General features: G+C 47.6%; 1 protein-coding gene and 1 long non-coding RNA gene across 4 annotated transcripts in view; both read left to right on the top strand.

Moving 5' to 3' along the window:
- The window catches only part of MARCHF3 (membrane associated ring-CH-type finger 3), a 146,535-nt gene that overhangs the window by 99,588 nt on the left and 31,467 nt on the right, over positions 1–15,480 (top strand). For all 3 annotated transcript variants that reach the window (XM_030566277.1, XM_030566276.1, XM_030566275.1), the window contains one exon: positions 1,044–1,248. In XM_030566277.1, coding sequence (XP_030422137.1) covers positions 1,044–1,248 — 205 coding nt within the window. The remainder of the gene's footprint in view (positions 1–1,043; positions 1,249–15,480) is intronic.
- Positions 8,314–9,425, top strand: LOC115653279. Its single transcript, XR_004000896.1, has 2 exons — positions 8,314–8,351; positions 9,339–9,425. It is a non-coding gene; the product is annotated as an uncharacterized LOC115653279 (long non-coding RNA).

Below are 15,480 nucleotides of genomic sequence, written 5' to 3' on the forward strand. Positions count from 1 at the left end.
TGGTGCAGCCTGGAGGTCAGTTTGTGTCACAGGGTTATTGTTTCAGGCTAAATTAGAGTGTGTGCGCGCGCGCGTGCGCATCTTATCCTGTAGTTCAGTGGCACAGATCATGACTAAGGCTATGATTTTGTCATGGAGGTCACGGACTTCCACAACTTCCAAAGACCTCAGTGACTTCATCCCTGGGAGCTGCAGGGTCCTCCTGCCTCCCACAGCAGCAGAGATCTGTAAGATACCTTCGCCGCCTGAGGTGGAGGGCCCCCAAGCTCTCAGCTGCCACGGGCAGCAGGGATACCTGGAAGCTCCCAGCTGCCATGGGAGGCTGGGGGATTCCCACAGTGCTCCCTGCTGCTGGAGGAAGGGGGACGGGGAAGGGGACCCTGCAGATCCTCTCTGCCACTGGTGGCAGGGTCACCCTCGAGCTCTGAGCCCCCATGGGTGGTGGGGGCCCCAGAACTCCCAGCCACCCTGCAGCTGTCCAGTCCCTTCCTATAGTATCATGAATATCTTTAGTAAAAGTCAGGGGCTTCTTTGAATTTTTCTGTATTGCCCATGACCTGTCCTTGACTTTTACTAAAAATATCCATGATAAAATTCTTAGCATTAATCATGACTAGTGTCTCTGTAACAGGCATCCACTTTGGGATACGCTGCTCCACTTGGAGATTTCTCCTGTATGTACTTCACTCCCCCTCCACTCCCCAAAGTGTTTCCTGGTGTATTTCTTTCTTTACATTGTGGGAAATGATAAATTTGTCAGTGTAAGTAAGTTGTCTGTATGTACCCTTCTCCAATTGTTAAGGACTTCCTTCCGGCTTGTCACTGCATAGACCAGAAGTAGCAGCACTTTTGAACAAGAATATCAAAGCGCCTTCAATCTTTAGCCTGGGGATCATGCTGTATGCTAATGTATAAATAAGGGTGAACTGTATACACGCCGTGAACATCCCATCTTGTTATGTTGGAACATGAGCTGAGAGAGAGAAATTAGGTGCTTTACAACCTAATATACTGACCAGCAACTTCCCTTTCTTGTTTGGCAGCCCTTTCAATGACAGGCCAATGTGCAGGATCTGCCACGAAGGCAGCAGTCAGGAAGACCTGCTCTCTCCATGTGAATGTACAGGAACCCTGGGGACTATTCATCGCAGCTGCTTGGAGCATTGGCTGTCCTCTTCGAATACCAGTTACTGTGAACTCTGCCACTTCAGGTTTGCAGTAGAGCGCAAACCCAGGCCGTTAGTAGAGGTCAGTAAGTGAGCTATGTCCTCAAAAGCTTAGTTTTAATGAGCAAGTGATGTATGTTTTACACCAGGGCCACAAAGCCTTTGCAGCTTCACTGAAGCGAAAGAAAGGCTGTGAATTTCAGACACTGGGAGGTGAGGGCAGCAGCAGTGCAGGAATAACAAAACCTTCATTTTGAAGCAATCAGCTTGAGTGAGAAGAATGAAATTGATGGTTTTGCTTCACTGTAAACATCTAAACGAACACCATCTTGTGAACAGTTTGCCTCAAGTAGAAAATGCAGAGTATATCATTTTGGCTAGGCTGGGAGAGAGCCATCTAGAAAACTGACAAATCTATGGAATACGAGACAAACATTACTTGGGGTATTGAATATAGGTCAGGAATTAATTAACGCACTTCCTGCCCCTCAAAATCTGGCTTCTGTTTTTAGCACCTAGAAAGGAATTGTTCTTGTTGGAGGTTTTACATTTTAGCCCTTCTCAGATGACCCCTTTGCCTCTCCTTGCCTGTGCACCAGACTACAGAGTAATATTGGGCAATCATTTCCCCTTTGTCAGTTAAAATGTGGCTATTGCCTACTGCAGTTGTTTTAATTAACATACAAAATTGCCTGGTCTTGCGCTAAAAAGCAGTCAAGATATGGGTTTGATGTGGCTGATAAGCTTGCTTCTCCCTTATTTTGACTTCTAAAATATTGTGAAATTTGAATCCCTTTTGTAATTAAAACTGAATTGCTTCAAAATGAAGGTTTTGTTATTCTTGCACTTCCGCCCCCACCTCCCAAAAGTCACAGCCTTTCTTTTGCTTGAGTGAAGCTGCAGAGGCTTTGAGTTCTTTGAGAATAGTGAGAAACATCTTATTTCATGTTGGTTGGGGACACAGAGATTCGATCAAGTGCTGTACGTGCTTTGTGTGGTGCTGATTTTGGATTGGTACTGTATGTTTACATGGAAAAACTGATAATATATATAGAAACAAATTCTTGTTTTCATCTAATTCATAAGCAGCAGGATTCTGCATCCACCAATCCCATCATTTATCTGTTGGAAAAAAAATACATCGGGCCAACTGGGTGGGAATGGGAGATCTTCTCCAGGGACTACCAATGATGCTTTGTGTCAGACCAGTTTTAAACATGAGGACACAGCAGCTTCTTTAGTCTTTCTTGGGTTCAGCAAAGCAAAGATCTTCTGCTAGGTTGTACATGTTCAGTTCTGAATACTAGGAGCTATGGTTTTGCCAAGTTATAATGGGAGGGGGAGGAAATCCTTTTCTCTGGCTCAATCCTATCCCCTGTTTTCCAGTGGCTTGTCTGAGCAACCGAACAAGACTCAAGCCTCACAGTTTGAGAAATGCTGATTTTGGATGTCCCCAGGCTAACAATGACTAAACAGCAAAATCATCATAATTGGGCTATACTCAATAAAGGTGACATTTTCTTATCAACCCACTCTGATCTTGAATCAAGCAAGGTGCAACAAAATAGATCTGTTTGTGGTTTGAGGTCCCTACCATTGTGAATTTGCCTCCTAAGGAACAAGATGAATGACCTTGAGACCGTGTGAAATAAACAGCTAGATTTTAGGGTCCAGCCTGTTTCAACTTTGTCCTCACAATGACCGCTCATGAAATTTTCTTTGTACAAATGGAGCGTGACATTTTTCAGAGTTAATGATGATGGCACAACTTGACAGTGAAATCTAACTCTTTCAAAGCTGGAGGAGGCTAGCTGTTCGATCTTCCATGCTGAAGTGACCTCTCTCTCTCTCTCTCTCTCTCTCTCTCTCTCTCTCTCAAATTGTTACTTTTTGTTAGAGAGAAAAAAAAAGTCTTTGGTTTCTCAGTTAAAGGAGAACTAAGAATCCGGTCGAAGCACATTTCAAAAAGATACATGTTGCTAGTTACCATTTTACTTTTTACTGTGCAATGTTTATTTGATCCTTAACAACTATCTCCCCAAAGTTTTTATAGGGTGATCAACAGTGACGTGAAGGAAAGAGCATAATGAATGCACCATTTTTAAAAATAGTTTAAATCCTCATTTAAGCTCAAACCACTTTTCTGATGTAAGATCCTATGAATTAAAATTGGAAGGAACAAAGTAATAAAAAGGGAAAATGTGTGGATTTTGAGCAAAAGGACAAATCCAAATAGAAAATATCATGTTACCTTTATTTCTTTTAATATCTTTATCATGAGTATAATCTAAACTTGAAAGTTTAATATATTGCTTCTTGAAAACGGTGCACATACCTAGTCTACCCTAACGATTTTTCCATAGAGAAAAACTGAATCTTCCCACTAGATGAAATGTTAAACCATTTTCTTAGAAAGAAGCTAAGAAAAGGACCTGGATTATATCCTCGTTATTCATCCCACTCCCAATTTGAGCACTGCCTGTTATACTTCTTAACCATGGAAGGAAAATGGTTTAACAAAAACAAACAGATATTTAGCTTGCCTGAGCTGAAAGTTTCACACACTTGAAGACCACTCAAGCTCTCAACACCCTAGAGAAGAACTGAACAACAAGCAGTTTGGCTGCTCATTCCAACAGATTGCTCTCCTGTGCACTTTATTATTCTAGCACCAGAATAGTCCTCTGCATTTTAATGATGTGATCAGAACAGGATTCACTATATTTTTCAGTATTGTTAGTAACTTTTTTCTTAAAAATATATTCCCTGGTTTGTCAGAAGATGGATTGGCTTCATCTTGAAAAACATTTCTTCTTACAGTGAAAAGTAAGAACCATGCTACAGCTGATACTAGACAGACACTGTCAGATTTAAGATGCTGAAACTCTAGTATTACTCTGGACAGGGAAGAAATCCAGTATGTGGTAGTTGATGTGTGTGGATCTGATGTACTTTGTGACCAACTGGAGGGATCTCAAACAAATGAGGGGGTGGACAAACTACGAGATTGCCCCCCGTGGTGCCACAGGCCCCACGCCATTCTCAACATCCTCACAGCCTCTGAGCCCTTGCCTCCAGGCACCACCCCCAGCAGCTCCCACTGGTCAGGAATGGGGAACCACAGCCAATGGAAGCTTCAGGGGAGGTACCTGGAGGCACGGCAAGGACAGTGCATGCGGAGCCCTCCGTCCCCACACCCCCAGGGGCTGCAGCACTTCCTGGAGTGGCGTGGGGCTGGGGACATGGCAGGCATGCAGGGAGCCTACCCTGGCCCCAGTGCTTGCCGCTGCCACCCCAGAGCCCAAACCCTTCCTGCACCCCACTCCCCAACTCTCTGCCCTAAGCTCCCTGCCTGCACCGTGCACCCCTCCCGCACCCCAACCCCCTGCCCTGAGCCCCCTTCCACAGTCTGCACCGCTCCTGCACCCCGGCTCTGAGCCCCTTCCTCTATTCTGCACCCCAAATCCCTGCCCTCAGCCCCTCATACAGTCTGCTCCTCTCCTCTGCCCCAATCCCTTGTCCTGAGCCCCTTTCTGTACACTGTACCCCCTCCCACACCCCACACTCCCTCCTGCACCCAACCCCCTGCCCCAGCCTTGCATACAATTTCCTCACCCAGATGTGGCCCTCAGCCCAAAAAGTTTGCCCACCCTTGATCTAATAGAACAAAAGCAAAAGTAAATGTACTTAGGGTGCGATCCTCAAAGATCCTTAGGTGCCTGAGTTCTGCTTGTAGGTACCACTGTGATCTGCAGAACTCCCCCTTGGCAGCCACCTACCCACATAGGTCCCTAAATTCACTTGGTGCCACAGGCCCTGACTTTCCTATGTGCCAGGGAGTACTAGACCCCCGGCTCTGCCCCAGGCCCCACCCCCAATCCACCCCTGCCTCTGGGCTCACTGTTGCCTTACTCTAAATGCCTGGGTGCTTATCTACAGCATAAGCCCCAGAGCGATTCACAAACTAGGGAAGGTAGGTGTTTGGCCACCTCAGTCATGTGTGGGAGCCTAATCTGGTTGGCCGCCTCTAAGCACACCTATTGGATCAGGCCCCTCAGGAGAGTTCACACAATGGAGCCAGGGCAAAAGACCCTCTCTTATAACCTTTAGCCTAGTGAATTAGGGTACTCACTCAGAATGTGGGAGATCTCTGGTTCAAGTCCCCATTATGCCTAAGGAAGAAAAGGGATTTGAACAGGGATTGGCTACCTCTCAGGTGAATGCCCTAGCCACATGGCTTCCTACCCAGTAGGGATTTTAACATATGTGCTGCCTCCCCATTTCCTGCTCTATGCTTGACTCTCTTAGCTTGTTGAAGAGTAGATTTAGAAGAGAGCCATAGGGTCAGCTGAAATGGGCAATAAGTTATTAAGAAATAAGATTTGGAAAACAGAAATTCAGAAGAAAATCTTCACATGATGTTTTGATCTTCCTTTGGGATCAAAAAGGCATGGGAGTATTTTTCATGGTGAGGGAGATTAGATTTCCTCATTTCTTTTTCCTTTAACAGACCCAGCTGCTTGATAAGAATTGTACGAACAATTTAAAAGGAATTTGTTCCCTAGAGGCTGTGAAGGTTTTAGCCAAATTGAAACTAGGACCTGTTTTCACATATTTCAGTTATAAAAATGAGTGAGATAAACAGTAAGTCACCTGATGGACAAGTATTTTTAAGATGCTTTTGTTTTATCATATAGAAAACTATTTAAAGAGTGCTGAAGACCCAGCATGTTTTAGGTACCGCTATACAGCAGCGCTGCAGAGTTCATCTTGCTACACTGAAACCTCTTTGTACCTTTTTAAATTACAGCTCACTGGACAAGCGCACTATGACTGTTCCCTTTTATCTGTTGCTCTGTAGAACATCCAGGACTTAGCTTAACACTTTCTGATACTTAAAATCAGACCCATGTAGTATTTTCCTCTTATTTCGTGCACTTTTTTTCCTGCCTACATAATAGTCAATGCTGTATTTCCATCAGCACAGAGACAGCTAATAATTCAAGGGAGCACTCTGGGCACAGACATCTGTTCAAAGAACTAGCATACTTTACACTCAACTATTACAATGTTATGATAGTGAAGCCTTAGTCAGAAGAAAGACTGAGTTTAGAAGGTAATACAGGGATCCACCTCAAACAGATTGTTACCTGTAGTTAAACAGAAAGTATAATGCATCGAGATTCTGCTCAGTCAAGCCCCAGCTATGTTCCGCTGAGGATATGTTGTGTCATCTTTTTCCTCTTGTGTCAGTTTAATGCCCACCATGGCAACAGCAATAGATAAAATACTGAAAATGCATCCAAATACAGTAGGAGGGTGCAAGGAAAGCAGACACATTAGTGCATAAACATGGGGAGATTGAAAATTTAAAAGCATTTTATGTGCACCATATGGATCTGAGTAGCATTGCCTTTAAAGTCCTGGAAAATATGCTAGTCAAAGTACATCTCATCTTAACGACAGAAATTCAGATAATGATGTATTCTGATTTACAGTTCTATTTGCTACTTTCCCTCTTGAATTTAAATTTACACTACACTTAGACTGTGGACTTAGAAACTATTGCCATATTTTAAATGAGCCCAATTGAAATAGCAATTTAGAGATGTATTAATTGGTTAATTTTAAAAAAAACACATAAGTAAACAGTGTGGTCTAGTGAAGAATCAAGTAAAGATAACATTAGCATAGTAATATTGGATAGATGTGAACTATTTATTCTTTGCCAGCCCATCGTTAGCAGTGGGGCTTGTGATAGGAAAAAACTAGCTCTGGGCATGAAAGGATTAAGATGAGTTTGCATAATAATTAAAAACTTTTAGAAGCTTTGCGCTGAAATGTGAATTGACTTTCTGTGCAGGGCTTTGAGTCTTTCTCTCTTTTTATCCTTTGGGGTTCTTTCTGTGCATTTTATCTCTCTGCTGCTCGATGAAGCAGAAGGTTAGTATTCAGTTTTTGGAACAGAGGAACACCAGGAATTGTTTAACAAAGTTAGCAAAAGGATAACGCTCAAGACCAGAAGGAAAATGTTTCAGCTGCATGGTCAACAACAAGCAGCATTCAATTCATTCTGAAAAGTCGAAGAACCTGTATCTGGCAACACAGCATTAGGGCAAGAGAGCAGATAACTTCATTACATAGTTCTAAAGGGAATAAAGGATGTGCTGCAAGATTATTTGAATTCCTTTCAAAGAGAAGGAAAGGGAGCACAAAGAACTGGCAAGAGAAAAAATGATCATGGACAACTAATGTATTTGCTTGAAACAGAGATTGACTCAGGCCTTGTCTACACTACAGAGTTGCAGTGCTGGTGAGGGGGTTACAGCGCTGCAACTTAGGATGTGTACACACCTGCACAGCACGGCCAGCGCTGCAACTCCCTGGCCGTACACCCGGTCGAGCCTCAGGTGTAGAGGATCCAGCGCTGGATCACCAGCGCTGGTCATCAGGTGTAGATACTCACCAGCGTTTTTGTTGACCTCTGTGGCATAAGCAGGTATCCCAGCATACCTGAAGAAGCCTCTCTGGTAATCAAGCAAACTCCACTGCCCTGGGCTCACCTGACCCCTCCTTTAAATGCCACGGGAATTTTAAAAATCACCTTCCTGTTTGCTCAGCCAGGTGTGGAGTGCAATTAATCTATCAATCACTCAGCGACCATGCCTCCACGCACCAAACGAGCCCCAGCATGGACCAATGCAGAGCTGCAGGACCTCATTAGTGTTTGGGGAGAGGAGGCTGTGCAAACACAGCTGCGCTCCAGAAGGAGAAATTATGATACGTATGGGCAGATATGGCAGTCCTTGATGAGAAGGGGCCATGAACGGGACGCCTTGCAGTGCAGGGTAAAAATTAAAGAGCTGAGGAGTGCTTACTGCAAAGCCCGTGAGAGAAATCGCCACTCAGGAGCTGCCCCCACAACCTGCCGTTTTTACAAGAAGCTGGATGCCATACTTGGGTGTGACCCCACTGCAAATCCTAGGAGCACGATGGAGAGTTCAGAGCAGGGAGAAGTGGGGGAGTTTGTAGAGGACGGAGACAGTGAGGCTACTGGCATGGAGGGAGACACCCCGGAGTCCCAGGACACATGCAGCCAGGAGCTCTTCTCAAGCCCGGAGGAGGCTAACCAGTCGCAGCAGCTGGAAGCTGATGTTGAGGAGGAAGCTGAGGATCGTGCTCGGGGTAAGTAGATTTCTGTGTTTTGGGAGAGGAGGATTTTGGTTATGGCTGCCTGCATGCATGCCTAAATGTGGAATAGCCCATTGATTTGCACTATCACGTCTCTGTAATCTGCCTCGGTAATCTCTTGAAATGTTGCTGCAAGAGCGTTTGCAATTTGCTTTCTCAAATTGATCGGGAGAGCCACCGTGGTCCCTGTCCCGGTCAGGCTAACTCGTCCGATCCACTGTGCAGCGAAGGGTGGGGGGACCATGGCTGCACACAGGCAAGCTGCATAGGGGCCAGGGCGGTATCCACATTCCTGTAGAAGACCCTCCCTCTCTTCCCAGGTAACACGCAGCAATGATATGTTTGGCAGTAGGAAACCCTGTGGAGAGTTTAGGGATAATTGAGTGCAGGGCACCAAGTTTGCGTTTCCCCAGCCCATGGCGCTCTGTTTTTAAACCTCCCCCCCCTTCCCAGCTTGTAGGCAGCCATGCGGTGCGCTCCTGTGTTCCCGACCCCCACATCCAACCAGGCATCCAGCACCGCGGTGTGCTCCTGTGTTCCCCACCCCCCCTCCAAGCAGGCATCCAGCCCCGCGGTGTGCTCCTGTGTTCCCCACACCCCTTCCAAGCAGGCATCCAGCCCCGCGTTTCCCCCCCCCCCGTCACCAGCAGGACGGCGTGAACGTGGACCAAAGAAAACCCCCCCCAAGCAGCTAGCTCACCACCTTCCTGTTCACTACTGTCCCCTCTTCAGGACACCAGCTACCTCCTGTACCCATTGCTGATAAACCCCAGTGACCCACTGGTCAATTCCCACTCCCAAGGGGAAATCGGGGCAAAACCACTCACCCCATTGCTCGCCATGACTTAGCTTGCCTGCCCTCTCTGTGTTATGTGAGGTATGTGAGAAGGATGCTACCAAAAGTCTAAAAAGTCCTTCACCAAGTGATAATAAACAATGTAGCCTCTGTGTATTACATGTTTCTATCTCTCTTTTTTCTAGTGACCTTGACTGCTGCAGCCGGATCACCGGCCTCATGTAGGTTGCAGAATTTGAGACAGAATCCTAGAAAATCAAAAGAGGAATTGATAAAATCTGTTATGAGCCACTACAGCAGAGAAAGTAGGAAGACAGAGGAATGGAGAGAGAAGACCTAGGAATGGAGAAAGAGTGTACATGAATGGAGGCAAACAGAAAGCAGGAGAAAGGAATTGTCTGCCAAAAAAACCACAAAGCAGATGATAAGCCTCCTGTCTCGCCAAACTGAGTCTTTCGAATCTCTTGTAGCCATGCAGACAAATATGTACCGTGGTAACCCACAGCCCTCCCAAAGCCCTCTTCCTTGTTCCCCAGTATTTCCACAAAACAACTTTCTCCAGCAGCTAGTTCCGTATTATCCCCAGCTGCCCCCAACACCTGTAAGATCACCTACCAGCCCTGATAACTATAATTCTTACCCTGTTCACTCCACCCCCATTATTCTGCAGCATAGTAATCCTGAAGTGCAGCAGATAGTGAATATTGATCAAAATAGGACATATTAAAACCTGTAAATGTACAGTCCACCACCCCTACCCCCTTGCCTGTTATGTACTGTATGTTGAATAAAGTTTTTTTTTTTCTATTTCTTTCACTACGTTTTATTGTTGCTGGAAGTGGTAAATATTACACACCAAGGTAAAGCAAAGCACATCAAATGCATCAAACATTACTGCTGGCTCTCAGCATCAAATTGCTCCCTTAAAGCATCCCTAATCCTTGAAGCCCTTTCCTGGGCCTCCCTAGTAGCCCTGCTCTCTGGCTGAGCAAACTCATCCTCCAGGCGTCGAACCTCGGAGGTCCATTCCTCACTGAATCTTTCACCCTTCCCTTCACAAATATTATGGAGGGTACAGCACGCGGATATAACAGCGGTGATGCTGCTTTACACCAAATCTAGCTTCCCATAAAGACAGTGCCAGCGAGCTTTCAAACGGCCAAAAGCACACTCCACAGTCATTCTGCACCGGCTCAGCCTGTAGTTGAACCGGTCCTTGCTCCTGTCAAGCTTCCCTGTATACGGTTTCATGAGCCATGGCATTAAGGGGTAAGCGGGGTCTCCAAGGATCACAGCTGTAACTACCAGCGCTGCAAAAGCGTAAGTGTAGACATACCCTCAGTGTGCTAAGAAGCAAAGAGAGGTATAACAGCTAACCCTGATTAATGTGCACTAAATAACTGTGCAATAATAAGACACTTGGGTTGAAATCCTGGCTCAGTGAACTCAGTTGAAATTTTGCGTTTGATTTCAGTGGGAACAGGATTCCACCCCAGGGGCCTGGTTCTTGAATCCACACAGGCAGTGTAAAGCAGCTGTAAACCTGGTGCTTTGGACACTGCTCATTCTTTTTATTTCAAGGGGAATTCTGAGGTACAGTACCATTGTAACAGCTTTGTCACCTTCCTTCCTGCCAGACCCCTCTGCCACAGAGAGATGACAGAGGAAAAAGGTGTGGTAGGGATGATTTTATGTCCCAGTCATCCCCATCTGCAGGAATGGACCCTTAGGCATATTTTTGAGCAGCATTGCAGTTTCAGTGGTCTTAATTTAAGGTGCATGTTTAATTTATAAGGAGTATTATTAAGAGAAATCTAGCTCAACATACAGCTTTCATTTACTGCTAAGGTAACTTCAGCGTCCTAACTTTTTTTCCCCCACATCTCTTTAAGTTGTGTGTATACCATTTACTAGTCACTCTCAATGGGGAGTAATCTAGATAAATCTTAAACAAGTCAGAGGCTCAGGCAACTTGGAACAACAGAAAAAGTAACTCTCGTATTAGTTACAGAAGTCTGTTACAGAATTTTTCTCTTCTGACTTTCCTCAACCCCTTTTTGGCTCTCTTGTAGTACTTGGGTGTAGGATATGAATGAGAGAGACAGGAAAAGCCAGGGTGAGGGGACAGCTCAGAATAGTTACCAGAGAGGGAGATGCAAAATGTGACCCTTAAGGCTACAGTTGCTTGGCCTTTTAAATTTGGGAGAGACAACTACTAGAAATGAATGCTGGGAAATGTTCCTGTAAGAAGCAACTCAGGGTATGGCCACACTTACAGTTTTGCAGCGCTGGTAGTTCCAGCTGTGTTCGTACAGCTGTGTAGGGCCAGCGCTGCAGTATGGCCACACTGACAGCTACCAGCGCTGCAGTGTGGCCACATTTACAGCACTTGCAGCGCTGTTGGGAGTGGTGCATTGTGGGCAGCTATCCCACAGAGCACTTCGTCCCATTTTGGCACTGTGGCTTGTGGGAAGGGGAAGGAAGTGTGCGGGTCTTTCCGCTTCCTGTTCCAACGCCCCGTGGTGCTTTGCTACACATTCCGAGCAGTTTGGCGGCATTGTGAGTCTGCAGCGCGATTTCTGAGATTTCTGTTACAAATGGAGCCTGAGCTGCTGAGGACCTTGCTGATGAATGTTGCCAGCACATCACGCATGGCAGTGGAGCTATTCCTTCAGCTGCAAAGTGACAGTGAGGAGTCAGACGATGATATTGAAATGCCTGACGCTCAAGACACTCAATTGCTTGTGGCAGTAACAGACGTGCTCAGCGCCGTGGAACAGCACCTTTGGGCTCGGGAAACCAGCACTGAGTGGTGGGATCACATCGTCCTGCAAGCCTGGGATGACAAGCAGTGGCTGCAGAACTTTCGGATGAGAAAAGCCACTTTCATGGCACTGTGTGCTGAGCTCGCCCCTACCCTGCGGCGCAGGGACACGAGATTGAGAGCTGCCCTGCCAGTGGAGAAGCGGGTGGCTATTGCAATCCGGAAGCTGGCAACTCCAGACTGCTTCAGATCGGTGGCGAACGAGTTTGGAGTGGGAAAGTCCACCGTTGGAATGGTGCTGATGCAAGTTTGCACAGCCATTAATCGCACCCTGCTAAGAAGAACGTGCAGGACATTGTGGATGGCTTTGCAGAAATGGGGTTCCCTAACTGTGGAGGGGCAATAGATGGGACGCATATTCCTATTCTGTCACCACCCCACCTGGCATCAGAGTACGTTAATCGCAAGGGGTATTTCTCCGTGGTTCTGCAAGCGCTTGTGGATCACCGTGGGCGTTTCACTGACATTTACTCAGGATGGCCTGGAAAGGTGCACGATGCACGCATATTTTGGAACAGTGCCCTGTTCAGGAGGCTGAGGGCTGGGACTTTCTTCCCAGACCGCAAGATCACAGTAGGTGACGTCGAAATGCCCACTGTGATCCTTGGAGACCCCGCTTACCCCTTAATGCCATGGCTCATGAAACCGTATACAGGGAATCTTGACAGGAGCAAGGACCGGTTCAACTACAGGCTGAGCCAGTGCAGAATGACTGTGGAGTGTGCTTTTGGCCGTTTGAAAGCCCGCTGGAGGTGTCTTTATGGAAAGCTAGATTTGGGGGAAAGCAGCATCTCCGCTGTTATATCCGCGTGCTGTACCCTCCATAATATTTGTGAAGGGAAGGGTGAAAGATTCAGTGAGGAATGGACCTCCGAGGTTCGACGCCTAGAGGATGAATTTGCACAGCCAGAGAGTAGGGCTACTAGGGAGGCCCAGGAAAGGGCTTCAAGGATTAGGGATGCTTTAAGGGAGCAATTTGATGCTGAGAGCCAACAGTAATGTTTGGTGCCTTTGCTGTGCTTTGTTCTACCTTGGAGTACAATATTTACCACTTCCTGCAATAATAAAACGTATTGTAAAAGCCATAAAATCCTTTATTCAAAGTACAGTACATAAAAGGCCAGGGGGGTTAGGGTGGTGGACTGTACGTTCAGAGGTTTGAATATGTCCTGTTTTGATTACTGTTCAATGTCTGCTGCACTTCAGGATTACTATGCTGCAGGGTAATGGGGGTGGAGTGCACAGGGTAAGAATTATAGTTATCAGGGCTGGTAGGTGATCGTACAGGTGTTGGGGCAGCTGGGGGTAATAAGAAACTGGCTGCTGGAGAATGGTGTTTTGTGCAAATACTGGGGAACAAGAAAGAGAGCTTTGGGAGAGGTGTGGGTTACCACGGTACAGATCTGCCTGCATGGCTACGAGAGACTCGAAAGACTCAGTTTGGCAAGCCAGGAGGCTTATCATCTGCTTTGAGGTTTTTTTGATAGCCAATTCCTTTCTCCTGCTTTTTGTTTGCCTCCACTCATACATTTTCTCTCTCCATTCATACATTTTCTCTCTCCATTCCTGCGTCTTCCTACTTTCTCTGTTGTAGTGAATCATAACTGCTTTGATCAATTCTTCTTTTGATTTTCGGGGATTTTTTCTCAAGTTCTGCAACCGACGTGAGGCTGGTGATCCGGCTGCATTAGTCAAGGTCACTAAAAAAAACATAGATAGAAACATGTAATACACAGAGGCTACATTGTTTATTATCACACAGTGAAGGAGTTTGTAGACTTTTTGTAGCATCCTTCCCACATACCTCCCATAACACAGAGAGGCCAGGGAAGCGAAGGCATGGTGAGCAATGGGGTGAGTGTTTCTGCCCCAAGTGCACCTGGGAGGGGGAATTGAACGATGGGTCACTGGGGTTTATCTGCACTGGGTACAGGAGGTAGCTGGTGTCCTGCACAGGGGACAGTAGTGAACAGGAAGGTGGCGAGCTGCTGGCGGGGGGGGCGGTCCGCGTAACTGCCGACCTGCTAGTGGGGGGGGGGAATGCACAGCTGTGCTGGCTGCCTGCTGGGAAGGGTGGGGAAGAACCGGAGGGCACCGCGGGGCTGGCTGCCTGCTGGGAAGGGTGGGGGAAGACCGGAGCGCACCGCGGGGCTGTTTATGTGCTGGGAACGGGGGTGGGGGGGAAGACCGGAGGGCTCCGCGGGGCTGGCTGCCTGCTGGGAAGGGGGTGGGGAGACCGGAGTGCACCGTGGGGCTGGATGCCTGCTGGGAAGGGGGGGAAGACCGGAGCGCACCGCGGGGCTGGATGCCTGCTGGGAAGGGGCGGGGGGAGACCGGAACGCACTGCGGGGCTGGATGCCTGCTGGGGAGACCGGAACGCACCGCGGGGCTGGCTGCCTGCTGGGAAGGGGGGTGGAGACCGGAACGCACCGTGGGGCTGGGGGGGGAATGCGAACCTGGCGCCCTGCACTCAAGTATCCCTAAATTCTCAACAGGGTTTCCTACTGCCAGACATATCACTGCTGCATGTTACCTGGGAAGAGAGGGAGGGTCTTCTACAGCAATGTGGATTCCGCCCTGGCCCCTATGCAGCTTGCCTGTGTGCAGCCGTGGTCCCCCCACCCCTCCTGCACAGTGGATCGGACGAGTTAGCCTGACCGGGACAAGGACCACGGTGGCTCTCTTGATAAACTTGAGAAAGCACATTGCGCACGCTCTGGCTGCAACTTTTCAAGAGATTACCGAGGCAGATTACAGAGACGTGATAGAGCAAATTAATGGGCTATTCCACGTTTAGGCATGCCTGCAGGCAGCCATAACCCAAACCCTCCTCTCCCAAAACATAAAAATCTGCTTACCCCGAGCACGCTCCTCAGTTTCTTCCTCACCAGCAGCTTCCAGCTGCTGCGACTAGCTAGCCTCCTCCTGGCTTGAGAAGAGCTCCTGGCTGCATGCCTCCTGGGACTCCGGGGTGTCTCTCTCCACGCCAGTAGCCTCACTGTCTGCTTCCTCTACACCCTCCCCCACTTCTCCCTGCTCTGAACTCTCCATCATGGTCCTCGGATTGGCAGAGGGGTCACACCCAAGTATGGCATCCAGCTCCTTGTAAAAACAGCAGGTTGTGGGGGCAGCTCCTGAGCGGCGATTTCCCTCACAGGTTTTGCAGTAAGCACTCCTCAGCTCTTTTATTTTGACCCTGCACTGCAACGCGTCCTGTTCATGGCCCCTTCTCAGCAAGGACTGCGATATCTGCCCATACGTATCATAATTTCTCCTTCTGGAGCGCAGCTGTGCTTGCACAGCTTCCTCACCCCAAACACTTATGAGGTCCTGCAGCTCGGAATTGTTCCATGCTGGGGCTCGTTTGGGTCGTGGAGGCATGGTCGCTGATTGATTGAATGATTGATTGCACTCCACACCTGGCTGAGCAAACAGGAAGGTGATTTTTAAAATTCCCGGGGCATTTAAAGGAGGGGTCAGCTGAGCCCAGGGCAGTGGAGTGT

Source organism: Gopherus evgoodei, chromosome 6 (genome assembly GCF_007399415.2).
Source record: "Gopherus evgoodei ecotype Sinaloan lineage chromosome 6, rGopEvg1_v1.p, whole genome shotgun sequence".
Taxonomy (NCBI): Eukaryota; Metazoa; Chordata; order Testudines; family Testudinidae; genus Gopherus; species Gopherus evgoodei.